The sequence below is a fragment of the Trachurus trachurus genome, assembly GCF_905171665.1.
Source record: "Trachurus trachurus genome assembly, chromosome: 18".
In the NCBI taxonomy this organism is placed as follows: Eukaryota; Metazoa; Chordata; class Actinopteri; order Carangiformes; family Carangidae; genus Trachurus; species Trachurus trachurus.
The window spans coordinates 2,914,083-2,941,854 of NC_139909.1; the positions used below are offsets into that span (position 1 = coordinate 2,914,083).

At 41.6% G+C, this 27,772-nt stretch overlaps 2 protein-coding genes across 4 annotated transcripts in view; one reads left to right on the forward strand and one right to left on the reverse strand.

Moving 5' to 3' along the window:
- LOC311001313 (kinesin-like protein KIF1C) overlaps positions 1 to 16,707 on the reverse strand; it is a 46,282-nt gene extending 29,575 nt beyond the window's left edge. For 2 of the 3 annotated variants that reach the window (XM_083992362.1, XM_083992360.1), the window contains exons 1-3: positions 16,301 to 16,707; positions 15,932 to 16,171; positions 1,342 to 1,471 (exon numbers count right to left, since the gene is read on the reverse strand). In XM_083992362.1, the coding sequence (XP_083848488.1) occupies positions 1,342 to 1,447 (106 nt within the window). In that variant the 5' untranslated portion in view covers positions 1,448 to 1,471; positions 15,932 to 16,171; positions 16,301 to 16,707. The remainder of the gene's footprint in view (positions 1 to 1,341; positions 1,472 to 15,931; positions 16,172 to 16,300) is intronic. The other variant, XM_083992361.1, reaches the window with a different exon arrangement.
- A 3,360-nt stretch (positions 16,708 to 20,067) lies between these two features.
- LOC311001359 (uncharacterized protein) lies at positions 20,068 to 24,567 on the forward strand. Its single transcript, XM_083992434.1, has 5 exons — positions 20,068 to 20,126; positions 20,599 to 20,868; positions 21,540 to 21,800; positions 22,089 to 22,229; positions 24,457 to 24,567. Exons 1-5 carry the CDS (start codon positions 20,096 to 20,098, stop codon positions 24,507 to 24,509), a joined length of 756 nt encoding a protein of 251 aa, XP_083848560.1. The 5' UTR covers positions 20,068 to 20,095; the 3' UTR covers positions 24,510 to 24,567.
- Positions 24,568 to 27,772: the final 3,205 nt, after the last annotated feature.

Below are 27,772 nucleotides of genomic sequence, written 5' to 3' on the forward strand. Positions count from 1 at the left end.
CAAGTCTTTAAAGGCCGTTTTCTCAGAAAGAGTTTTTCAGACTCAGACTCTGAGCTAGAAATCTCCACTTCAGCAGCATTTACAGACACCAAACCTTCCACTTTGATCCCTTTCTATATTCTGAAGGTTTTTACAGAGGGGATTGTTGATATATCATTCACAGCCTCATTTATACAACATTTTATTCCTAAAAACATGGAGAAATTTGATTTTTTTGTTAGGGCTGGTGACAGTATTTTCTCATTTACAGAGTGATAAAAAGAGATATACACAATCCTCCTCTGTAAAAACTTCTGACTCTAATATGTCAACAAAATCAAACAAGAATTTTGAAAATAGCTTTATCCATTGTTCAGATTTCTGTTCTGGAAATGTACAAATTTTAGCGCATATTTCATTAGATATTGCCACATTTACATATTTAAACATAAAATTTGACAAAACTTGTAATACAAAAAATATTTGTCTTAATGTGAGTGATAAACTTGGGAAGTTTCATGGTGATATCTGTTAGTTAAAATGTTTACCCTATTCACCTGTAGTGTCTCCCCTTAACTGCACATTACATCTGTGCAACAGTTTCTTTTCTGCTTTACAACTATCGACACTGTTTCTATAATGTTTTATTCTATTCATGTAAATAACTGCACATAACTGTACAGAATGTCTCTCTTTTTTATACATTTGTATATATTTGGTTCATATCCTTTTATATTCCATGTATTTTTACCTTGCATGCTACAATGCTGCTGTAGATAAACAGTTTTATGTCTTATACACGACTGTGGAGCTGCTTTAGTCGTGTTTTAATCTCAACCCTTCACACAGCCGTGACTAATTATACATTGTTAGAAAGCTCAGAGTTTCCTCATGTATAATCTCCACACACACACACACACACACACACACACACAGGAGGAAGCTCAGACTTCAGACTTTACCACAGGGTTCGTATTGTTCTACAGGAGTGAAAAAAGATTAAAAAAGGGCAAAGCTAAAGCGGAAAACTTTCACTTTAATCACTTCCACCATGTTTTTCCTTCTGTAACTTCAGTTCTGAGTCTCTTTCACTCAGTCTGAGATTTCTGGGATGTAAAGTTCAGAGTGTGACCTTTCAAACGAGGCCGAGGTCACGACCGTGGTCCACACGGCTGAGGAACAGCGGGGCTTTTATTTTGGCGAGGCTCGGCAAAAAATGTGATTGAATTTGGGGGTTTGTGTGGGAATGTTTGTGTGTGTGTGTGTGTGTGTGTGTGTGTGTGTGTGTGTGTGTGTGTGTGTGTGTGTGTGTGTGTGTGTGTGTGTGTGTGTGTGTGTGTGTGTGCGTGTGTGTTGTCTTACAGGTTGTGTTTCCCTGCATCTGGATCACACACTTGGCGTTGCGTCCCGTCTCCCGGGAGTTGAACGGGCGGACTCGAACCGCCACCTTCACCGAGGCACCGGCCATCGCTTAGGCTCCGCCCCTCTCCACCTAGAGGACGGCCAATCAGAGAGCAGCGTGGTCAGACACACAAATACACAAACACACATATACAAATATATACAAATATATACAAATACACACACAGAGGCAGGGAAAACACACACATTAAGACGTTAAAACACTTTAAAGTTCAGCATCGTTGAACCAGGAAGAGAAGAGGAGAATCTACTCAGGTGCATTATGGGTAATGTAGGATTCAGGGGAAACAGAATAATCCACTTCCTCCATCTTTTCCTCTCTCATCTCTCTCTCTCTGTTTCCCTCTCTCATCTCTCACTAACTTTCTCTCTTTTCCTCTCCCTCCTTTCACTCTCTGCCTCTCTTTTCCTCCCTCTTCTCTCCCCATCTCTCTCTTTTCCTCTCCCTCCTTTCTCTCTCTTTTTCCTCTTTCGTCTCTCTCTAACTTTCTCTCTTTTCCTCTCTCCATCTCCTCTTCTCTTTTCCTCTTTCATCTCTCTCTTTTCCTCTCCCTCCTTTCTCTCTCTCTCTTTTTTCCTCTTTCGTCTCTCTCCATCTCCTCTTCTCTTTTCCTCTCTTCTCTCTCCATCTCTCTTTTCCTCTCCCTCCTTTCTATCTCTCCCTCTCTTTTCCTTTCTCATCTCGTCTTCTCTTTTCCTCTCCCTCCTTTCTATCTCTCCCTCTCTTTTCCTCTTTCATCTCTCTCCATCTTTCTCTATTTTCATCTTTCTCCATCCCCTCTTCTCTTTTCCTCTCCCTTCTTTCTCTCTCCATGTCCTCTTCTCTTTTCCTCTCCCTCCTTTTTACAGTATATCTCCCTCTCTTTTCCTCTCTCAACCCTCCCCCCTCTCTCCTCTCTCTCTTCCTGTCTCCATCTCTCTCTCTTTTCCTCTCTCTCTCTCTTCCTCCCCCCCCCCTCCCTCTTTCCCTCTCTATGTTTATGGTTGAACCACTCTTCCTCTTTTCCACGTCTCCTCCCTTCATTTCACCACAGTTTCCCGCTCTTTTTTTGTCGGTAAAGGAAAGAAGTGAAAAAGGAAAAACCTCCTTCTCCTCCTTCTTCTCCTCCTCCTCTTCCCATATTTCTGCTGTCTTTCTCTTTCTCTCCTCTTCTACCTTCTCTCTCCATCCTTTTTCATTCTTTTCTCATTTCCCCCTTCCTGCTCTTCATCTCTTCTCATTCCTGTTTTCTTTCCTTCTTTTTTTCATTTTTAATCTTAATTTTTTTTAACTTCTCCTCCTGTCGTTACTTTTTCCACCTTCTCTTTCATTTTTTTCTCTCTCTCTCTCTCTCCTCTAATTCATCCCGGGCGTTCGTCCTCCTCCTTCCTTCATTCTTTCCTCTCTCTCCCTTTTCCTCTTTCTTTCATGTTTCCACTTATTCCCCCCGTCTCTCCCTCTCTCTCTCTCTCTCTTTACATTCCTGTCCTCTGTTATGTGTTTCCTCGTCACCATGGAAACACACAGCTGCCTCCTCCTCTTCTTCCTCACCTCTGGTTCTTTCTCTCGTCCTTTTGTCTCTCTGTCCTTCTTTCCCTTTCCGTCTCTTTTGTTTCTCTCTTTCTCACCCTCTTTTCTTTCATGCTTCACCTCCCTCCCCCCTCCTTCTCTCCCTCCCTCTTTCTCTCTCTCCCTCTGTTTGACTTTGTCAGTCTATGTCGAACGCCCCTGCCTCGGGCCTTTAGACACACACAGGTCTGTTCCTCTGGGAAAACACCTCGTCAGATACTGTTACTGTGTGTGTGTGTGTGTGTGTGTGTGTGTGTGTGTGTGTGTGTGTGTGTGTGTGTGTGTGTGTGTGTGTGTGTGTGTGTGTGTGTGTGTGTGTGTGTTATTGATCAAGGCTGTCAATCATCTACCAGCTGCTCTCTGTCCAATCAGAGACACAGAGGATGCTGTGACCGCGTTATTGATGATCAGCAGCAGCTTAGTGATGATTGGTTATCAGCTGATGGGACACACACACACACACACACACACACAGACACACACACACACACAGCTCTGTAATCACAGTCTCAATATTGCTCTTTAATAAACATGGCTGACATTCCAACACACACACACACAATAATTAGCGGCAGCTGACGAGTCTCTGATCTGACTTCATACAACGTCTGAACCACAACGTTTTATTTCTACAGTCATTTATCTTAACACACGTTTAAGCTCCACGCAGCTGCTGGACGCATTTTATTCTGAAAAACCTCTGGGGTTGTGTTTTATTCTGAAAACTCTGGAGTTATGTTTTATTGATCTGAAAGATTCAGCGTGGTGTTTTATTCTGAAACTTTAGGGTTGCATTTTATTCCGAAAACTCTGGGCTGGTGTTTTATTCTGAAACTCTAGGGCTGCATTTTATTCTGAAAACTGTAGGGCTGGTGTTTTATTCTGAAAACTCTGGGGCTGCATTTTATTCTGGTAACTCTTTATGTTTTATTCTGAAAGATTCAGGGTTGTGTTTCATTCTGAAAACTGTAGGGCTGCATTTTATTCTGAAAACGCTGGGCTGGTGTTTTATTCTGAAACTCTAGGGCTGCATTTTATTCTGAAAACTCTGGAGCTGCATTTTATTCTGAAAACTGAGCTTGAGTTTTATTTTGAAAACCCTTCCTCTCTGTCTGGAAGCTAGTACACCTGTCTTTGTGGCTTACTTCCTGTTTGGCCACGTCGGCCCAGGTTAAAGTTTCAGATCCATTAAAACGTGCACCATCTCCGCCAATAAGAACAATAATAATCTGTTCGACGTCTCCATGGTAACCAAGTTCCTCCTCAATATCCTGATCCGGACGCAAGTTAAACACACCGACTAATGAACCACACTGACAGGTTCTCTCAATATCATGAACACACACACTGCCACAAACACTCACTAAAGCAACAAGTGTAGATTCATCTGCCGGTGAAAATAGTCCCCAATAAAAAACCTTTTCCCTCCTGTTTATGTAATAAAACAGTATTACTGAGAGTTTTAATCATGAAACTACGTATTAATGACGTGTTTTTAAAGGTTTTTTGTGATTATTTACACAATTAAAGAGGAAATAGACATTTAATCGTCTTGTTCTTTAAACACAAAGGTCACAGTGTCAGTTTCAATGAGTCTAACCACAACAATAACAACAACAACAATGGACACACCCATCACGCTCATGCAAAAAGAAATAAACAAATGAAGCTGGAGACGCCGTTGTCACGGTCACGCCTGTGAAATCATCACAAAGGTCACAGCTGCTGCTTTCCTATCACGTAGCGTAACTAACGCCCCGTCGCTACGGCTACGGCGCCGGAAACGCTCCTGAGTCAGGACTTCCTGCGTCCAAGGCTTCGGCTCCCAGTTACTGAGAGTGTTTGTGTGTGTGTGTGTGTGTGTGTGTAGACAGACTGCTGGTTCCTTTATCTCACACATCCACATTCCTGCTGTGGGTTTTATCTCCAAATCAAAAGCTGAATCATCTCAAAGCGATGTGCCGTCTTTTTTAAAGGTAGATGTTTGTGTTAAAGCTCCTTCAGAATAAAGGTAGATGTTTCTATTAAGGCCCCTTCAGAATAAAGGTAGATGTTTGTATTAACGCTCCTTCAGAATAAAAGTAACTTTATTGTTTTGGAAACATCAACGCCTGGCGCCTGCAATAATAATACATTTTACTACAGTCTCAAAACAATACAAAGGTGAATCTGTTTTGGGAAATGAAAAATGAATTCCATTGTATTCCATTGAGTGTTCAGTTCTTCCCCTACTGTACATGTCAACTGTCATGTTGTTCCTCTTTCACAAATATGGTAATGATAGTCAAAAATACCATTAAAATGCATAATTGTATATATATAGCATCAAAAAATTTGCCGCTGTGTTGGGGGCCCTGTAAAGATTCTTTTCATGGGGCCCAAAATCCCTAGCGGCGCCCCTGATGACGAGGGCGGGGGCTGCTAACTCCGTCGGCTGACAAGAAGTTGTGGTGCGTTCAAGGTAACCCGTAATTCGTTTTTTTCCGACCTGTGAACTCGTACCAGTTCAATCTGGTACGAGTTCACGGGTCAGAATTTACGAGTGGCCGTTATAGTGACTTTCACAGGTAAAACAGGTCGGAAAAACAGGAGTGGGTTGCCTGGAACGCTACAAAGTCGTAAGTCGTGACTTGAAGCTGTAATTTACGGTTTCAAAAGCCTGCCTGGAACGCAGCATTAGCCAAAACGACCGGATCGCTTACTTCTGCTTTAAGGCCCCTTCAGAATAAAAGTAGATGTTTCTACTATTAAGGTCCCTTCAGAATAAAAGTAGATGTTTGAATTTAAGTTCTTTCAGAATAAAGGTAGATGTTTGTATTAAAGCTCCACTCCTTCCTGTTACTTTGTGATGTCACAACTAAGCCCCGCCCCCTCACCACCTGGACAACACCATCCAACAACTTTACAGGATTTAGTTTCTCTGAGTGTTTTTTTCTGAAATCTATTCTAATATCCAAATCGAATCTAATATTTTTATTGAATCAGTCAAGAAAACAGTGAGCCAATCAGACGAGAGGCCCAGAGCCTCCTCCTCTCTTCTGATTGGCTCAGAGCCTCCTCGTCTCTCCTGTCAGAGGTCAGATGATGTTTGTGTGATAATATGTGTTGATGGACGAATCAATTGAAAACAATGTGTTCGCTAACGAGACGTGACGCCGTGTCACAGCTCATTTCAGCCTCTTGTTGCTGTTTAACTCACAGACTGGAACTAAAGATGTTAAAGTTCAACCTGGAAACAGCCCATTACACACACACACACACACACACACACACACACACACGCACACACACACACACACACAACATCTCCTCCTCCACTCCTGTTACAGAGCGTTTTTTTTTTTTTTTGGTTTTTTTGTTCGGAATAATCGTAAAAAAAGGAAAATGTATCATAAAAACCAGAGATATTCAGTAAAAAGTTTGTATTTCAGAAAAGTATTCGATATTTTAGCTGAAAATAAAGTGAAATCAAATTTTAGTCGTATATCCTTGTCTTTATCAGATCAATATCGATCATAACCAACCAATAATCGATATTATAATATAGATAATAATTAATTAATGTGAGCTGTGCTGTAGATTAAGGGTTATTTGGATGTTTTTTTATGTTTTATCAATGTTCAGTATTTTATATTAAAGATGTTTATAATAAATACATGAATGATCAATAATCACTAATCAATAAATGTCTGTTCTTGTTTTTAATTTTTAATTTTATTGTGCTTTAAATTCCACATGAACCGAGTCTTTGATTGTTATAACTGCAGTCACTTGACAAACATGATGAATTTAATTTATGTTGATTGAATAAAACTTTATCAAACACAAACTCATGACATAACTCCAGGAAACACACACACACACACACACACACACACACACACACACACACACACACACACACACACACACACACACACACAGTGAGAACAGTGTGTGTTTGCTCTGTCAACACAGCTTCAGGTCGCACAACCACAACAGGAACACAGCAAACAGAGACACACACGCACACAGACACACAAACACACACACACACACAAGATGGTGGACAAAGACACTGGATTGTGCTCTAATCTTATTGTGTGTGTGTGCATGTGTGTGTGTCTAGGTGAGCGAGTAGCCTGCATACCACAGACCACGGGCAGAAAACGCTGACATCACATCACAGGCATGCAAGCTCGCACACACACACACACACACAACACATACACACAACACACACAAAACATGCACACACACACACACACACACACACACACACACACACACACACACACACACACACACACACACACACACACACACACACAAAACATACACACACACACACACACACACACACACACACACACACACACACACACACACACAAAACACACAGAGTTATTCAATGTGTCTGGTTGAACTGGCCCAGCTAGTTGAAGAGCTGCTTTAGCTGCTGCAAACTGACCAGCTGTTTAAACACTGTTAGCACACACACACACACACACACACACAGAGATAGACAGACAGACACACACACGCACACACACACACACACACACACACAGACACACACACATATGGTGGAGCAGCTTCAGAGGAAAGATTCCTGCCGTGGCTGCAGCTCTGCAGCTCCAGCTTTTATCTGACAGCTGAGAGCAGCCTGGTCGTCTGTTACACAACAACATCATCACAGGAAAGAATGTGGAAACATGGAGGAGGAGGAGGAGGAGGGAGGAGACAAGGGAGGAGGAGACGAGGGGGGAGGAAGAGGAGGAGAGGGAGGAGGAGGAAGAGGAGGAGAAGTTTAGGTATCAGTGCTCACTGGAGTCTGAAGAGTCAGAATAAAAAACAATGAGTCAAAGAGTGAAAGAGTTGAAGAGTTGAAGATTCAAAGAGTCAAGGAGAAAGAATCAGAGTCTGAGTCAAAGAGTCTGAATATGCAGAGACAGAGTGTAAAGAGACAGAGTCAAAGAGTCAAACAGAAAGAGTCAGAGTCAAAGAGACAGAGTCAAAAAGTCTGAATATGTAGAGACAGAGTTAGAGTCAAAGAGTCCGAATCAAAGTCAAAGAGTGAAAGAGTCAGAGTCAAAGAGTCAGAATATGCATAGACAAGAGTGTAAAGAGACAGAGTAAAAGAGTCAGAGTCAAAGAATCAGATTCAAAGGGGTGAAGTCAAAGAGTCTGAATATGCAGAGATGGAGTTGGAGTGAAAGAGTCCGAGTCAGAGTCAAAAAGACAGTGTTGTAACAGAGACAGAGTCAAAGAGACAGAGTCAAAGAGTCGTAGTGTATAGAGTCAGAGTCAAGGAGTCGTAGTGTAAAGAGTCAGAGTCAAAGAGACGTAGTGTAAAGAGTCAGAGTCAAAGAGACGTAGTGTAAAGAGTCAGAGTCAAAGAGACAGAGTCAAAGAGTTGTAGTGTAAAGAGTCAGAGTCAAAGAGACGTAGTGTAAAGAGTCAGAGTCAAAGAGACGTAGTGTAAAGAGTCAGAGTCAAGGAGTCGTAGTGTAAAGAGTCAGAGTCAAAGAGACGTAGTGTAAAGAGTCAGAGTCAAGGAGTCGTAGTGTAAAGAGTCAGAGTCAAGGAGTCGTAGTGTAAAGAGTCAGAGTCAAAGAGACGTAGTGTAAAGAGTCCGAGTCAAAGAGACGTAGTGTAAAGAGTCAGAGTCAAAGAGACAGAGTCAAAGAGTTGTAGTGTAAAGAGTCAGAGTCAAAGAGACGTAGTGTAAAGAGACAGAGTCAAAGAGACGTAGTGTAAAGAGTAAGAGTCAAAGAGTTGTAGTGTAAAGAGACAGAGTCAAAGAGACGTAGTGTAAAGAGTCAGAGTCAAAGAGACGTAGTGTAAAGAGTCAGAGTCAAAGAGACAGAGTCAAAGAGTTGTAGTGTAAAGAGTCAGAGTCAAAGAGACGTAGTGTAAAGAGTCAGAGTCAAAGAGACAGAGTCAAAGAGACGTAGTGTAAAGAGACAGAGTCAAAGAGACGTAGTGTAAAGAGTAAGAATCAAAGAGTCGTAGTGTAAAGAGTCAGAGTCAAAGAGTCGTAGTGTAAAGAGACAGAGTCAAAGAGACAGAGTCAAAGAGTTGTAGTGTAAAGAGTCAGAGTCAAAGAGACGTAGTGTAAAGAGTCAGAGTCAAAGAGACGTAGTGTAAAGAGTCAGAGTCAAAGAGACAGAGTCAAAGAGTTGTAGTGTAAAGAGTCAGAGTCAAAGAGACGTAGTGTAAAGAGTCAGAGTCAAAGAGACGTAGTGTAAAGAGTCAGAGTCAAGGAGTCGTAGTGTAAAGAGTCAGAGTCAAAGAGACGTAGTGTAAAGAGTCAGAGTCAAGGAGTCGTAGTGTAAAGAGTCAGAGTCAAGGAGTCGTAGTGTAAAGAGTCAGAGTCAAAGAGACGTAGTGTAAAGAGTCAGAGTCAAAGAGACGTAGTGTAAAGAGTCAGAGTCAAAGAGACAGAGTCAAAGAGTTGTAGTGTAAAGAGTCAGAGTCAAAGAGACGTAGTGTAAAGAGACAGAGTCAAAGAGACGTAGTGTAAAGAGTAAGAGTCAAAGAGTTGTAGTGTAAAGAGACAGAGTCAAAGAGACGTAGTGTAAAGAGTCAGAGTCAAAGAGACGTAGTGTAAAGAGTCAGAGTCAAAGAGACAGAGTCAAAGAGTTGTAGTGTAAAGAGTCAGAGTCAAAGAGACGTAGTGTAAAGAGTCAGAGTCAAAGAGACAGAGTCAAAGAGACGTAGTGTAAAGAGACAGAGTCAAAGAGACGTAGTGTAAAGAGTAAGAATCAAAGAGTCGTAGTGTAAAGAGTCAGAGTCAAAGAGTCGTAGTGTAAAGAGACAGAGTCAAAGAGACAGAGTCAAAGAGTTGTAGTGTAAAGAGTCAGAGTCAAAGAGACGTAGTGTAAAGAGTCAGAGTCAAAGAGACGTAGTGTAAAGAGTCAGAGTCAAAGAGACGTAGTGTAAAGAGTCAGAGTCAAAGAGACGTAGTGTAAAGAGACAGAGTCAAAGAGACAGAGTCAAAGAGTTGTAGTGTAAAGAGTCAGAGTCAAAGAGACGTAGTGTAAAGAGTCAGAGTCAAAGAGACGTAGTGTATAGAGTCAGAGTCAAAGAGACGTAGTGTAAAGAGTCAGAGTCAAAGAGACGTAGTGTAAAGAGTCAGAGTCAAAGAGACGTAGTGTAAAGAGTCAGAGTCAAAGAGACGTAGTGTAAAGAGTCAGAGTCAAAGAGACGTAGTGTAAAGAGTCAGAGTCAAAGAGTCAGAGTGTAAAGAGAAAAAGTCTGTTAGTGCTGTTACAGAGACAAAGTCAAAGTCAAAAAGTCAGAGTGTAGAGAGACTAGGGCTGGGCGATATGGCCTAAAATCAATATCACGATATATTGAGCAGTTCGCCTCGATAACGATAAATGGACGATAACTACTCAAACCCCCACCCCCCGGAAAAAATAGCATGACTCCCCTGGACCTATTTATTGCTTCTTTTTCTTTTCTTTTTTTTTTTTTGCTATAACTGCTATATTTACAGAGGTGCCACTTTAAAACTATACACTGTCTGGAGATATGTTAAGAAAATACAAATAAAGTACTTTTAGTTGTTAAGAGTTATTGAACAACTGATAAGCACACATTATTACAGCACACATTAGGCTACAGCATTTCTTTATGGAACAAGCTGCTCTTCCTCCTCAACCAGATGACTAGGCTACCTCAGCAGCCGCAGCCGCTTCAACTTTTGAACGTTTTCGCTACATTTAGTTGTGGTTGCCGCTTCTTCTTAATTATCGCCGCCAATATTTCATAATGGGGTCGGAGCAGACGCTGCAAGTTTTTAATCATTTCAGCGGGGTGTTTTCTCATTGCTCTGGTGTGTGTGTGTGTGTCATTAACTCAGGTGAAAAAATAACAACAGTCTCAGTACAGATGAGCGCGCTCGCCGTGCTCCTGTGGCCGGTGTGTCACCGGCTCTGTCCCCTCCTGTTACAGACTGGATGGGGTGGAGTCACGTGACTACACACGCTGAACACGTAGTACGGCTCTTAAAGGGACATGAACATAGCCTACCAACACACACAGCCAAAAAGGACAAAAAAGACTTTTATTTTGTTACTTTTTTTTTTCTTTTTTTAAAACCGAATATACCGACATGCGCAAAATGACGTTGGTTATCGTCGTAAATTTCGGTATCGGTAAATTTTTGGTTTATCGCCCAGCCCTAAGAGAGACAGAGTCAAAAGTCAAATAGAAAGAATCGTGGTCAAAGAGTCAGAGTGTAAAGAGACAGAGTCAAAGAATCAGAGTCAAAGAGTCGGAGCGTTGTAACACAGTGACAAAGTCAAACGTTGAGTCGTAGAAAACAAAACGCGTTCCTGTGGCGTTTCCTCCTCGTGCTCTCGTCTGCTGATGCTGTGGCTCATCTGTTCTGACTGATTGATTATTGATTATTACTGATCAGCAGTGAACAACAACACATCTGATCACAGCCGTCTGATGGGGTTTCACTCACATGTGGACACACACACACACACACACACACACACACACACACACACACACACACACACAGAGTCAGTTCCCATGTGTAGGCCTCTCTGGAGGAATGTGATAATGAATGGTCTTCATACCACACAAAACACACACACACACACACACTCTTCCTATGGTAATGTACACACACACACACTGGGCTAAAGATAGTCATCAGCTCGACTCGACGCCCACTTTGTAAAGAACACTTTACACCGACTCTCTCACACACACACACACACCGTCTGAGCCGAGAACACACGAACATCCTGTTCACATGACAATGACCGCATGCTGCCTTCACATGCGGTGGGAAATGTTGGCATCCCGACCTCAGCCTGCACACAATACCCCTCGGGCAGACAACACAACACAGCACAACAACAAACACAGTCTGAGGAGGACAAATGAACTCTTCACTCCACTTTCACGGCCAAATCTCTGTTTCCAGATGTTCACACACAATTCATCCAATAATAGTTTGGTTTATAAAATGTTGCAAATATGTACAGAAACTACAAACTGGCCTAGCGACATCACAATGTGCCGTCTTTATTAAAGGTAGATGTTTGTGTTAAAGCTCCTTCAGAATAAGAGTAGATGTTTGTATTAAAGCTCCTTCAGAATAAAAGTAGATGTTTGTGTTAAAGCTCCTTCAGAATAAAGGTAGATGTTTATAGGACGAATCTCCTTGTTGTTTACAACTACTTCCTGGTAGAAAACCAGCATTCGAACAATAGTGACGGACGAGAGTTTCGCTATATATATATAATTTTTCATGTCACTATATCGCCGTTTAGACTAATCTGATGTTTGTAAAGTCTATAAAACCAATGATTGGACAAACATTACTATTTATGTGTGCACATTTTTGTAATTAGTCATGGTTATCATATATTAGCCGGGCTAACGGTTAGCTACCTGTTTAACTTTAATAACTGACTCAATAAACGGTCCATGAAAAAATATTTTTTCCAGCGGATATCTGAGTTACAACATGACTGAGCTAACTGGAGTAGTTTCATGTTGTGTCCCACAACGGGAGGGTTTTAACAGCTGACGTCCTGGTGTTAGCTTAGCTACCGCCGTTAGCTTAGCTACCGTTAGCTGTCCCTGCAGCTGAGCCACTGATGCTTTCTAGACACTGTGATTCCCCCCAAAACTGAATAAATACAACACATAGCAACACAAAACACACACACAGAAATAGTAATGTTTCTTCAATCATTTCAGATTTGTCTAAACAGTGATAGGGCGTGAAAAATATGATATATAGCTAAACTCTCGTTCGTTACTACTGTTCTCATTCAAATTACGTGCTGGTTTTCAACCCGGACGTAGATAAACAAGGCAATTCGGTCTATGAAATGTTACAAATACATACAGAAACTACAAACTAGCATAGCAACATCACGCCATCTAAAAAAAAACAACCCATATTGCAACACCTGACACTGGCAACTCACTACAGTGAATGAGTGTCCTTGAATGCAGTATTTATCTATATAAATGTTTGAAATATTCAGGTCATAAATTGTCTCTAACCCTCCTCTCCTCCATGTGCATTTGTTTACAAATGCTCTACAAGGTTAAAGAGGAGTTCCTCTTTAAAGGGATAGTTCAACATTTATTCAGCTCCTCCTCTCACCATAACCCCTATAGTCACAGCTGTAGGTTCATCACCTTTAATTATCGGTGCATGTTGTTTTGAGATCAGCGGGGCAGAGTCGTGAGCTGCTCAGTGAACGGTACAGGTCCCCTGTCCCTCATCAAACTCATCAAATACACAATCCAACAACTCCACAACGCTCTGGTGGACAAGTGCACATTCACCACGCTATGAGATAATCATGTATCATTATGTAACATTACGACACATGAAGCAAATACTCTGAACTACGGTAACTCTTTAATTCACTGGCTGTTAATTACGTGATAATGTCAAGAAATAGCCAAGAAATAACAATTAATTGCGTCATAATGTCTAGAAATGTCCTAGAAATAACAATTTCATAGTAATGTCGAGAAATATAGCCAAGAAATAATGATTGATTGCAACAACTTGTTGGAGAAAAATTCTGGCCTTTCCGAAAAAATTTAAAGCATGAAAAGCATGTGTAAACTTCTACCTTTATGAAAAACATGCCTAGTTCCAGCTGCATCTTCCCTCTAAAACAACTCTGTCTGGTAACGTTGTGTTATTATCTCATAGCGTGGTGAATGTGCAGCTCACAACTTGTCCACCAGAGCGTTGTGAAGTTGTTGGATTGTGTATTTGATGAGTTTGATGAGTTGAAACCAAGAAATCCCATAATGAGCCTCCGTAGCGTAGCCCTGAGCAGCTCGCGGCTCTGCTCCACTGTTCTCAAAACAACATGCACCGATAATTAAAGGTGATAAACCTACTGCTATGACTATAGGGATTATGGTGAGAGTAGGATTTGCTAAAAAAAAAAAAGTTGAACTATCCCTTTAAAGAGCTGCATATTTCCGAGACAACAGAAACAGAGAAACAGCTGGATGCTAAAGCCGACGCCAAAAAGTTTCCATTGAGTCGCACTAGCGCCGGCGCTAACAGGTGGAGACGCTTTTATTTTGTTTAACGCGCGTCACCTGGAGGAGGGTCTATGGAAAAAAGACACACACACACACACACACACACACACACAGACACACACTAACACACACAGACACACACTCTGACCATAATGAAGTACATGTTTCAGTCTCGTGTTATCAGTTTTGTGGTGTTGCCTAATAACATTAGGGCAGAATCCAAACAACATGCAGCTAAAAATACACAACACACACACACACACACACACACACAGAGACACACACACGCACACACACACAGAGACACACACACACACACAGAGATAGCTGAGATGCCTCGCTGTGAGCTGCTTTAGCCACTCAGGCTAACTTTAACTTTAACTTCAGCTTCAACTCTCTCTGTTGACGCCGTTAAAAGACTCTGTTGTTCAGAGTCGACGTGGAAACTTTGTTGTTGTTGTGTGTTGTTTGTTGTTACTGTTGTGTGTTGTGTTGATAATCTCGTCTGTAACAGTGGAGTTGTGTGAGGAAGTGAAGTCCACACTGAGGCGGCAGATAGAGCTACAGATATGGGGCCATGCTGCTGCTGCTGCTGCTGATCGATCGATCAATCATTGACCAGGAGTTTCTGTTTCGTTTCAACCTTTGTGTCCTTAGACGTTAAAGGAGTCGTCAAGGTGATAAGAATAATAATAATCATCATCATCATCATCATCATCTGGAGCTTCTGCTTCTTCTTTGATCTCATCTTCAATTATCAATCCATCAGAAAACCAATAATCTGCAGCTGTTTTAATGATCAATTCATTAGTTTGACTCTTTTATAGGAAGAAAATAAACATGTGTTTCAGTTCCTCTACACTCTCACTGCTGTTGTCTGGTTTTAAATGAGACATTTTGTGTCTGGGGGCTGAATGAAATAAAAAATGTCACTGTTTTCTGATCAATAAAGAAAATATTACTACTAATCTGCTAATTAATCATTATAAATCGATCATTTAACACTTGTTTATGGCGGTTTAGTTGATGTAAGCACAGTTGTTTTTATTATCCAGGCTGAAGTTGTTCATACTATTTTGAATATTTCACGTTCTAATTTTCAATAAAACGACGTATTGATTAGGCCTACTAATAAATAAACAGTTTTTTAAATTTCAATCTAATCTAATAGTGATTGTCACTATTGATCAATGTGAAGACAGTTTAGATAGATAGATAGATAGATAGATAGATAGATAGATAGATAGATAGATAGATAGATAGATAGATAGATAGATAGATAGATAGATAGAGAATACTTTATTCATCCCTAGCAGGGAAATTCAAGTTAGTCCAGTAGCTCACACAAGTGATAAAACGATTGCAGCAGGAACAAATGATCTCTTAAATCTTTCAGTTCTGCAGGTCAGAGAGATGATCCTTTTCAATATTGATCAATGGATCAGTCTGAAGGTAAATCTGACCTCAAATATTGAAATATTTACAAAAGATCTTGATTGATTAGCTGATCGTAGTGTGTGGAATGACGTCACATATATTTAAATCAAGTGTTTAATAATTCATAACAGAACCACCTGTCAGGTTTTATTCTGGCTGGATATAATAATGTTGATGACAGTTTAGTCTGTGGAGTCTGGAGCAGCTGTGTGATATGATATGATTATGATATGATACCGGACACACACACACACAAATTGCATTTGCACACGCACAATTTGCATACTATTTAATTACTTATTATTTATTATTATAATTGTCCATTTGTATCTAGTTTTTTCCTTATAAGTGCTGGCTGCTATGTGAGGACAGCAAAGCAAAGTAGGAATTTCATTGTCAGGGAAATTCACCTTTCCACTGTGCAAATGACAATAAACACTTTGAATTTGACAAACAAAGACACACACATAGAGAGACACACACACACACACACACACAACTACTCACCTCTACCGGACCGGAGGAAACCGTGAGTCTCGTGGAGGCCACGCACGCGCTGATCCGTTCACTCCGTCCCCATGTCTCCGGTCGGTCGGTCCGAAAACTACCGGAAACTACCGACAAACTCCGACAGCAGCAGCGGCGACGCGACAACACGGCGGCGGCGGCGGAGGGTTCAGCAGCCGCCGTGGTCCCGGTCCCGGTTCTAATCCTGATCCTGATCCCGGTCCTGGTCCTGGTCCGGGCCTGTCGGTACCGGGACAAGGACAGTCAGTCAGACAGCTGGGTGGGGGCGCTGCTCTCACACACACACTCTCTCTCTCGCTCTCCCAACACACACACACACACACACACTTTGGAGAAAAGTTTTTTAACACTCACTTCTTATGACGTCTCTTCTCCCGAGTAACGGCGACTGACTCCGCTCGCGGCTGACGTCACCGTCCGGTAAATGACGTCCGGTTGTAATAATAAGATAATAATAATAATAGCCCAATAGTAATAATGTAGTGGAGTGTGTCCGGATGCAGGAGGCCGCGGGCGGTGAATCACGGCCGGACTCGGACTCGATCCTGAACCCGCACTCGGTGATCCGGTCGGTTAGTCCTTAGTCCGCCCCGAGGGGGAAGTTTACCGGCGTGAACGGAAAGTTTCACCGGGAAAAAATGGAGGAAAAGAGGGGAAAAAAGAAGAGAGAGAGAGAGAAAGAAAAAAAGAGAGAGAGGGGGGAGAGTGAGTGAGTGAGTGTGAGAGTAGAGAGAGAGGCTGGCCGGTGGCCTGGCCGCGCGGCGCCGGGGTGTGTGTGTGTGTGCGTGTGTGTGTGTGGCGTGGTGGAGCGTGCGGGCGCGTTCCCGACTGTGACGGAGCAGGATGCGCGCACACACAGAGAGAGAGAGAAGCAGATAAAATTAGAGAATTACATTTAAAAATACTTCATAACATACATAACATTTGTTTTTCTTTCCAAAATGCTATATGAACAACCATAAAACAAATGAGTTACATTTTAAAGTTCAATTTTACAAAAAGCTACATTTGTCATCGTTGTCAAAGAATCTTGAATATACATACAGTAGATGTAGCTATATTACATCTAGAGAGAGAGAGAGAGATTTCCTATAAAAGAACCAAACTAATGAATTGATCATTAAAACCGCTGCAGATTATTTGTTTTCTGATGGATTGATAATTGAAGATGAGATCATGTTTTTGTTGTTGTATTTGTATTGTATTGCTGCTTTCCCCATTACATTGCTTTGGCAATATTGTATATCACAGTCATGACAATGAAGCTTATTGAAATTGAAATTGAGAGATAGAAGCAGATCAGTTTAGGGAATTACATTTAAAAAAAAATACTACATAACATACACCCATCTAAGTATATTCAAGATTCTTTGACATCGATAACAAATGTAGCTTTTGTAAAATTGAACTTTGAAATGTAAGTCATTTGTTTTATGGTTGTTCATATAGCAGTAGGCAACATTTTGGAAATAACTTGACATATTATGTAAAACAAAACATAAAATCAACATTATTACTTATTTTGAATTCAAAGAAAAGAAACTGTACTATAGTAAACCTTTAGCTATATTTTATTAGGGAAATTTCATATCCACAAATGTAAATTTCAGAATTCTTCACCATCATTTGAATAGTTTTTGATTGAAGTTGATTATTATTTTAAGTCTCTTAATTTAATTACAAATAAGAAATGTATGAACATACATTCCAATAATCTGTCACAACAATTATAATTATAATTTTCATGGGAGGTCTGTCACCAAAGTTTATTTTCTTTGTTGTTAATTTGATTGTTTTCTCTTTTGCTTGGCCTTTGTCATACTGCCATACATTTGTAACTTTATTGTATTGTTACTATTTTGTTGTTGCTACAACTTTCAATAAAGTTGGGGGGAAAAAAAGACAGAGAGAGCGAAGCAGCCAGTCAGCGGCAGCCCCCAAGGCTCTGCCCCGCCCTGCCCCGCCTGAGGGAGGGGGGTGGGGTGGGGGGGTCAGCGGCGCTCAGAGCTGCAACACGGACACAGTCAGAGAGGTCTCACTCCGAGGGATATTACTGCGACCTGCCAGGAACTGACTTTCTGTCTGCGACTTTACACTGTTGTTGTACGTTTCACTGCATTAGAAGTGACAGAGACGATTGTATTTTAGTTTAAAAACAAATGCAGGACAAACAAAACAAAAGCCAGGTTACAGGATCAATATTTGTATCAATATTTTCCATGCTTCTGGAAAAACTGGAATAATTGCCTGTATGTGTTTTAACCTCTTCATGCAGAGGCCATTTTTGGCAGTTTCCGCCTGTTTTTGTATCACTGCAATTAAAGCTTTATAACTACAGAAGTACTAATCCCATAACTATGGTTTATGGCTTAATTGTCCCTTTACATCTATATCTATAAAATATTGAATTGAGTCATTCCATAAAAAATTGAGCTTCTGAAAATACAATTATTTGGGGGGGGGGGGGGGGGGGGGTTGAAATTTTTGGTGAAAAGGTGATATTTCAAAATCAAAAATTGAATTTTACATATACAGTATATTTCACACACTCCCTGTCCAGATATGTACCAAATTTCAGGTTGATATGTAAAACTACTGAGGCACTATAAAGTTTTTCCAAACAGTGACAAATACATTTTATTACAGTCATGGTTGATTGAGTTTGGCAAATTTCAGAATTTTATCTCAAAAACAGAATTTTTGAAAACATTTTAAATTCTGCTCTCATGGAACTTATTGAGCAAAACACTTATTAAAAACGAATCACATTTCCATGCTATCAAGATGCAATATGTATTGTCAGATTTTTAGCCCACAATTCTGTCACTTTCCAGTTCCAATTATGTTTTTTTAAAGTATGTTTTTAGGCTTATGCTTTTATTGGATAGTATAGTTGAGAGAGACAGGAGATGACTGTTGTCACTGCAACATGTTTGATTTGTGGCAAAAAAAACACCAATCCCACAATTCAGAGGCCGAAGCAGCATGAAGACCAGGCTGTGTGGTCCGACAGCTCCCCCTGCTGGTCAAAACATGCAGCATCTGCATCAATCTACATGCTGTTGAGCCTGACCCACTGATGGAGGAGGCCAAACACACTTATTATGGTTCTGGGTTCATTCTTGTGGAGTTGTAGTAAAAAGCAACTGGACTTCTTTTCTTGCTTGAAGACGGTTCACTCCTCATTCAAGAGGCTTCTTCAGTTCTGAGACTAATGACAGAAACCCAGGTAATTTTTTCTCTAAGTGGACATAGATGGTTTCCTTCACTTCTCTCTCAAACCATCTGTCCTCCCTGTCCAAAACAAGGACATTGAAGTCCTCAAAAGAGTGACCTTTCTCCTTCAGATGCAGATGTACAGCTGAGTCCTGTCCCGATGAGGTGGCTCTTCTGTGTTGTGCCATGCGTCGGTGGAGGGGCTGTTTGGTTTCCCCTGTGTAAAGGTCTGAGCACTCCTCGCTGCATTGGAATGCCTACACAACATTACTGAGTTTGTGCCTGGGTGTTTTGTCCTTGGGGTGGACCGGTCTCTGTCTTATAGGGTCTGGCCCAGTTTGAAATTGACCCGGATATTGAGCTTGTGGAAGATCCTCCTGAATTTCTCAGATAGACCTGCCACGTATGGAATGACAATGTTCTTCCTATTTTCCCTTTTCGCCTCAGGTGTTTATTTGTGGCGTCTTTTTGATGATTTGATAAAGGTCCACTTCGAGTAACCACAGGTTTGGAGTGCTGTCTTGACGTGTGTTAGTTCCTTCTGTTTGCCATCTGCACTCGAGGGAACCTCCTGGGCCCGGTGTTGTAGGGTTTGAATAACCCCCAGTTTGTGCTCCAGCGGGTGGTGGGACTCAAACAAAAGGTACTGGGTTCATCAGACCACAGACCACAGAAGATCCTGCCAAACATGTAGATTCTGTATCTGTGAAAACTGTTGCAAATCATTGATCCTGTCATAAACAGCTCAATTAGATCCATTATTTTTAAATGTTTTGAATAGACAAGGAAATGTTTTTTTTTTACCATTGAGTGTGTGTGTGAGTGTCAAATACAGGTTGTGCTGAGTTAGTGACATTTCCTCTGTTCAAAGTCAGGATGTGGTGAGACAAGTCTGAAAGTAACTTACAGGAACACAGTCGAAGCAGGATGGACGCTTCATCGTTCTGCCTATTTATGAGTAAGAAATATTGCTATTTTTCTAATGTTTTAGTTTCACCTCTCTGCTTTAGGGTCGCTAACAAAACATTATTGACTATAATTGACCATAAGTGTTGAAGTTAAAGACGTTGGTACCTAAATGACCTGTTGTTTGGATGTTACCTGGACATGGGGTTTAGTTTCATTTGTTCAGGTTATAGTACAACACTTATATTTATATATACTTGACATAGCAGTAAGTCATCCATATAGGCTATGTTTTGTTTTTTTGGGTGCACCATGACTTTACCTTAACAGCAACATTTGTTCATCTGTTGATGACACAACAGCTTTCAAACCCTCTTTTAATTTCCTAAAAATAATATAGTTATGACCCTTAATTAAGAGAAGTCTTGGGTTCTGAAGAGATTAAACACCAGACATTTGTACGTTTGTGTTTATTAAACTTTACGAGAGGAGGTGACGATCTCTCTTCCTGTGTGAACCCACAGCGGCCACGTTGAGTGTCCAACCTGACAGGTTTCAGTTCTTCCGCTATGACACCTTCACTCTGAGCTGCTCAGTGCCGGGGGGCTTCAGCGGCTGGACCCTGAAGAGAAACACCTCCTCCGGGTCCTTTCAACAATGCCAGAAGGGCTGGGGTCGCCAGAGCGGCTCTTCCTGCTCCCTTTACGGCGTCTACCTGTCGGACACCGGAGTGTACTGGTGTGAATCTGAGCAGGAGAGAATCTGCAGCAACGTCCTCAACATCACAGTGAACCGTAAGCTTGCAAATGTCCTTAGAGCTTGGTAAGGCAAGGCAAGGCAATTTTATTTGTATAGCCCGTTTTTTACAAACAGTTTGTCTCAAAGGGCTTTACATGGCATCACAACAACATCCTCTGTCCTTAGACCCTCACATCCACTGAGGAAAAACTCCATGGAAAACCCTTTTAACAGGGAAAAATCTGAGAAACCTCAGGGTGAGAGACAGAGGAGGGATCCCTCACCCAGGACGGGCAGACGTGTAATACGACAAGCTCTTATGTGCTTCCAACTGATTAATCAGGGGTTGGGCTGTATTGGCACCACGGTAGTCCAGCCCTCTTTGGAGGTCTGTACGTCTTCCTAGATAGGCCAGATAGGATATCTACTGTAATGCCGATATCTCCTACCAGTAGCATGAACCTAGAGGAGCTCCACCTCATTACGGTCTACTCTCTAAGGCTGAGCCACTGTCCAAACGTTACCCAACCTTGTGACTGTACAGGACAGTATCAGAACGTTTCTTGAGGACAAGACGTCCAAATACTCAAACTCCTCCAGTGAGGGAGCACTGTAACTTAATTTTATGTTTGCGTATTCTTACTGCTTTTTTTTTTCAAAGTACCATCTTGTTGCTGCTTCGACAGGCTCTTGTTGATCACGGTTTGTCGTTTGTCTTGTATCTCAGCGGGTACTGTGATCCTGGAGAGTCCGACAGTTCCTGTGGAGGACGGGGACGATGTGACGCTTCGCTGTTCCCACAAGGGAAGGTATGACGTGAAGTCTACGTCAGATTTCTACACTGCTTTCCACAGAAACGGCTCTTTCATCGGTAAGAGCCCTCACGGGAAGATGATCCTTCAATCAGTGTCCAAGCAAGACGAAGGCTTCTACACGTGTCAGCACCCGACGGCAGGAACGTCACCACAGAGTCTGCTGGTTGTAAAAGGTGATGATTTTACAAAGCTGGTCTAAGTACAATTAGACAACTCTTTGGGCACAAACTTCTTGAACCACTTCTTTAAACCGGCGTCCATGTTCTTTTAACACAAAAGTGAAAGTCAGTAGTACTTTCAGGGGATGCTGTGGTTTACTGAAGGGAAGTGGATCGCAGATCAGTGGTTGGATGCATGACTTGGTTTAGTGGAGTGAGGTTTATACCTACCAAAACAACCTAACAACATGTTATATTTAGATAGATATGATCATCACTAAATTGCTGTTGTTTCCTCCTCAGAGCACCCTCAGCCTACAGTCGTCCCCACCACTGTCCCTCCGATCATGTCGTGGCCCAGGCTGCTGTGCACCGTCCTGCTGTTTGTCCTCTATGCCATCATCACCGTCCTGTGTATACACCTGTATCGAAAGACGGCTCAAGGTAAGAACCCAACAACAACAACAGAACATATCAAACCCCAGTGTTTAACGACTTCTCTAAACCCAACAAACATTTACATAGACGTCATCTGAATTATCGGAAAAATTAAGTTCCAACGAAACAAGTGGACTCCTTTTCAGTTCCTCAAGACGTTTTTGTAACGACCTTTAACACAAGGACAACTAAATGCACAACTCAGAGGTGGGGTGAAACAAAAGGAAAAACAAAAAACGCTCACATACAGGATCAACTCTATACTCAAAAGCCTTAATTGTCGGTGCAAGCTATTTTTGGAACAGCGGAGCAGAGCCGTGAGCTGCTCAGAGCTACGCTACGGAGGCTCATGGGATTTCTTGGTTTCCCTCATCAAACTCATCAAATACACAATCCAACAACTCCACAACGCTCTGGTGGACAAGTTGTGAGCTGCACATTCACCACGCTATGAGATAATAACACAACGTTACCAGACAGAGTTGTTTTAGAGGGAAATTCATGCAAAAACCGCTGATGCGTGTTGCCTTCAGGGACAGTTTTTCATCAACAGTCTCTGTATTTCCCTCTGAAACAACTCTGTCTGGTAACGTTGTGTTATTATCTCATAGCGTGGTGAATGTGCAGGTCACAGCTTTTCACAACTTATCCCATTAACTGAAACTTGAAGACTTGATTCAATGACGACAGGACTGTCTGTGACACACAAAAGACAGACAAAACGAACTGGCGACAAGACAAAGGGAGACAAAGACATTCATACATGAGGTGGAGGAACACAGGTGAAACCAGTCAGGGGCGGGGTTGACGATCACACAAAGGGAGGAAGTCAGGATCTGAAACAAGAGGGAAAAGTTGAGTACAATATAAAACAGGAAGTGCATGACAAGACTGGACATGAGTGACAATGGATCGAACATGAAACTAATCAAGACATGACAAAAGGTGATACACTAAACATAAACATGATTAAAAATATACATATTTGACGACAAGACGTAACAGTTTTGCCGTTTGGATGTGAGGCAAAACGTCTTCAGGAACTGAAAAGGAGTTTCAGTTGTGTTCGGCTTTAGCGCTCAACTAAACGTTAAAGTTGAAGTGTGACTTGCTGAGTGGATTGAAGGTGATAAACTTTAGATTAATGGTGCAATTTCACATTGTTCACATTGTTGTGTTTAGGGGGTTTCAACATTTCAACATGTTGTTTCTGCGTTTTGACTGAGAGCAGGTGAAACACGCGTGGGTGCTGTTCTTTCACATACAGTACATGTTTCTCTGTACTGAACCCACTTCCTGTCCTACTCATTTTCACACCACACACATACACATACACACACACACACACACACACACACACACACACACACACACACACACAGCTGTCTGAGCTGAACTCCTCTCTCCACAGAGTTTATCTAGTTTTTTCAACTTTAGTTTGGCAAAAATCAAGTTAGATGAAATATTCTCCCCAGCTGACGATGTTACTCTTATTGATCCTCCTGACCAGTGAACTCTATAGGTTTGTTAATAATCCAGTTGATTGTTGATTACAGAAACATCATCAATGCATCAGTTCCAGTGACAGGAAGTGGTGTTCACTGATTGATGATCAAATATGATTGATTGATGATTGAATATGATAATTACTCTGCTCCAGCTCAATAACGAAAGACTAGACCTGTATTATAGTATAGTAGGTATTATAGTACAGTAATTATCTCAGTTTCTTAACAACACTGCAAAGACACAGCACTGGAAACAATGGATCCAGATGTTTTCAATGTTTGTTGTTGACACTGGTTAAAATCTGCACGAGTCTGAGTTACCATGGTGATTTAAACCTTAAAGTAAGGTAAAATAGTGCAGCAGTTCCAGAGAACAAAACAGAACATGATGTCATATCAGTGCAGCACAGAGCGAAGCGTCTTGAACTCCAACACCGTTTATTGTTGTGGTTAATGCGGTGACGCCATCATCAACATCTGCAGCAGTATAGCTGGTTGTCATAGCAACATCAGTATCAATGAGGAAGTGACAGAACAGGAAAAGGTGAAAGTTTGCATGAAGCCACCTGAGCCTCGGGGCAGGTGAAGGTCATGAACGAGGGTTAAATGTAACAGACTGTGTGAGTCCTTGGAGAGAGTCAGTCAGTCAGACAGGAAGTTGAAAAGTTTGATGAGGAAACGTCGACCTCTCAGATCTCAGATCTTCTCCTCTGCTCTTCCTGCAGCTCGAGCTCTTGCTAGAAGACGAAGCGTCGTTCGTCTGGTGGCGGTACGATGAGTCTTACTTCCTGTTTCCTGTTCACAACAACAACAACAACAACAACAACAACAACAACAACAACAACAACAACAACAGCAACAACTCACATTCAACAGCCACAAATATGCTGATTAATAGTCATCAGAATAAAGTAACATGTTTATTTGAATGTTTCTAACTACATGTATATATTTACTTCTTTTTTTAAATATTTTTTTTACTGTGTTGCAATATGAAGCATAAATAAAGGTGTCAATAATGCTGCTGTTTTTCCTGTGCACTGATACGTATCTGCTCCTGTTGCTAACTTACCATCTAATGAATAAATACAAGTAAAATAAATAAAAAAAGAATTGGATCAATGAAGGTTTTCATTGAAATGTGTAATAAATGTGTTATTTTAGCCGTTAGCAGCGTGAACCAAAGTCATCTGAGCAAAACTTCAGAGATGTGAGTCATGAGGTCAGAACTACTCATGAAATTGAATACAATACCAAGCTTTGGCCACTAGATGTCACCGTTACTATAGAGAAAATACAATTAGGCCTAGTTGTGTCTGCCATTACTTTGTCCAGTATAAAAACAACCAAAAAAGCAGCAAGAGGATACGTGTTTCAGCTGTTGAAAAATAAATCTTGAAAAAACATTTAATTAATTACAAAACCAAAACAGAAAAAAAAAACATTTTGATCATCACTTTATTAGAAACAAAAACACAAATTAATATTGTTTTATTTCATTTTTCCACTTCAGCATCTCTTCAGATGTACACATGAGATGGATAAGATCTAACTAATATGATTAGTGTAATTTAAAGCATTATTTTTTAAAGCCCCTGTACAGACTTTTCATTCAGTGTTGATTTTGGCGGCCCCTGTGGACAAAAGCGGTGGTGTTTTGCCGGAATGAAGAACTGCATTTCCCACTGTCATGAAGACGTTTGTCTGGCCGGCGCGTGTAGATTTATTTTGGAAACATCGGAAAAAAGACCGGACTTAGCGGCGTAATGTATCTATTGGTATGGTTTGGTCAGTGGTCCGACCCGACCATGCCTTCCAGAGGTCTAGAATTAGACTACTTAGAAATAGCGTATCTTCACACTGATGGGCTCATTTGCTGTTGTAGGTAACAGAGACACATCAGCAGAAACCAGAGACTTTTGCGTATCCAGTTAAAAGCTCCGTACAGGGGCTTTAAGCAATAAAGCATTATTTCTTGTTTAAACATTAAAGTGTACCGCCTGAACCTGTACCTGGCAGTCGTCTACATGTACCAGTCTCACAGTAACATATATCAACATATTCAGTCTTTTTAACATTGATTGGAGAAAGCAAAGCAGCAGCAGCGGCAGCAGAAGCTCTGTGTCTCTGCCAGGATCATCCAGGATCGGTGTCGTCCGGGACGTCGACAGTAACGTCTCTCCTGGTTGAGGACTTGGTGTCGGAGCTTTCATCTTCGTCTGGATCTGTGTGATCGATGAAACGAAGGTGAGTCCACACAGACACATTCAAATTCAGTGGACTCAAACACAGAGAGCTGAAATACCTTTCTGCTTCATCGTCATAGAGTATTTTCACCAGAGCTGCTACGACTGTTACAGTTAAAGCTCCTATGAACAGACCCAGGAAGATGTAGTCCTTGTACTGACTTCTGTGTGGGGGGTTTGAACCTGCATGGAGACAGCAAGACAGTTTTCTTTTTTATTTATACCACAGTAATGGTCCTCAACATCCACTGAGGATGTCACAGCTTATCCTGACGTGCCGCGACCGAGGTCACGCCGTCCAGCGATGTCTCTCAACCCTGAAATTATCGCTCGCATTGTCTTTATCTGGACGACATTTGGCGGCGGTGTCCCGCCCCTAAACACTTCTTATTGGTTGATAAGTACAAACTGCTTTCTGTTGACAAGCAAGTTATCAGCGAGACGAGAATATGAGAGGAAAAAACACTCAGAGATGTGAGAAACGGCAACCAGGAAATGCCAGGAATCTCAAAATAGCGGCGCAAGTTTGTTCACGTCCCTCGATAATTTGATTGGTTTGGATTCTGAACAAATAGAATATACTCGCGACAAAATCGTCACGCTGCATATCAGGACACCCTCGCGCGAGTTTTCGTTGCCATTTCGCTTGCTCGCTGTATGTCAGGACGAGGTGTCAGTCTGACTCACCTCCAGCTGCTGGTCCAGGATCTGGTTTGGTGACAGAAACTTCGTCAGCCGTCTGTTTCACGTTCAGGACAAACGTTTCTGAGGGTGGAAATATCTCCCATCGCTTCATGTCTCCATCATAATCAGCAGCCAGGTCGCACCTGTAGAGTCCAGAGTCTCTGGTCGTGACTCTGGAGACCTGGACTCTGACTCGTCCTCCTCTGAGAGCGTCTCGGTCGAACCGGACTCGTCCTGCAAACTGCTGATCCTGAGACTCTGGATCCTCAGCGCCTTGTATCACGTGATACAACATCTTAGGAGGTTCTGAGTCCAGAAAGCAGACCATGTTGATGTGAGACACGTCTGTTGTAGTGGAGACGTCCCAACTGATGGTGATGTTTGCATTCTCCTCGGCCTCATAGACGGTTGGAGGCAACATCCCTGCAGGAGGAAACAGAGACATCAGGTCACAGTTAGCCAGGTTTAAAGGGACAACAAGGAGTTTTGGAAAGCAAAGTGTTTTCACACTACATTTCCCATGAGCCTCTGCGCGCACAGTGAAATTCTTGGACCGGCGCAAGACGGAGGAAGGGGTAAACATTGGCCAACAATGTTTTCATTGATCAAGAATGAAAGTTGGAGGTTGGAAGACGATCAGATACCGTCGTAGTTCCGACCATAAACGGCAATCCGGTGGCGTTATTCCCATGACCCGCCGGGCAGCGTCCGCAAAACCGAAAGTGGGAAATACTGGGCGAGTCCACCACTAAATAATAATAACAAATAACTGTTAAGACAAAATGATATACAGTATTTATTGAAAATGGACCCATTAACAAGTGGTAACGTAGATCCATCCACATTAATATGAGACTTTTTTATAACCAAATACAAACTCCTTGTTGTCCCTTTAAAACTCTGAACTTTCTTTTTTGGGTTAAAATAAAAGGTTAAAATTTTACAAGAAAACAAACAAACAAACTTACTCCCCCGACACTATAAATGTCAAAAATGTCAAATTTGGATTGGAAGTTAGTGAAGAGTCTTCATGATGTCAGACATCCAGGCTTCTTTCCATTAAATGTTTCAGCTCTTTTTTCAATGTTGTACAATTATGATGAGATTGTTT

Coding starts and splice junctions, on each gene's coding strand:
- LOC311001359 (XM_083992434.1), top strand. CDS start 20,096: ATGGACGCTTCATCGTTCTGCCTATTTATGA. Junction 20,869..21,539: donor CCTCAACATCACAGTGAACC/GTAAGCTTGCAA, acceptor CTTGTATCTCAG/CGGGTACTGTGATCCTGGAG. Junction 22,230..24,456: donor GTATCGAAAGACGGCTCAAG/GTAAGAACCCAA, acceptor CTCTTCCTGCAG/CTCGAGCTCTTGCTAGAAGA.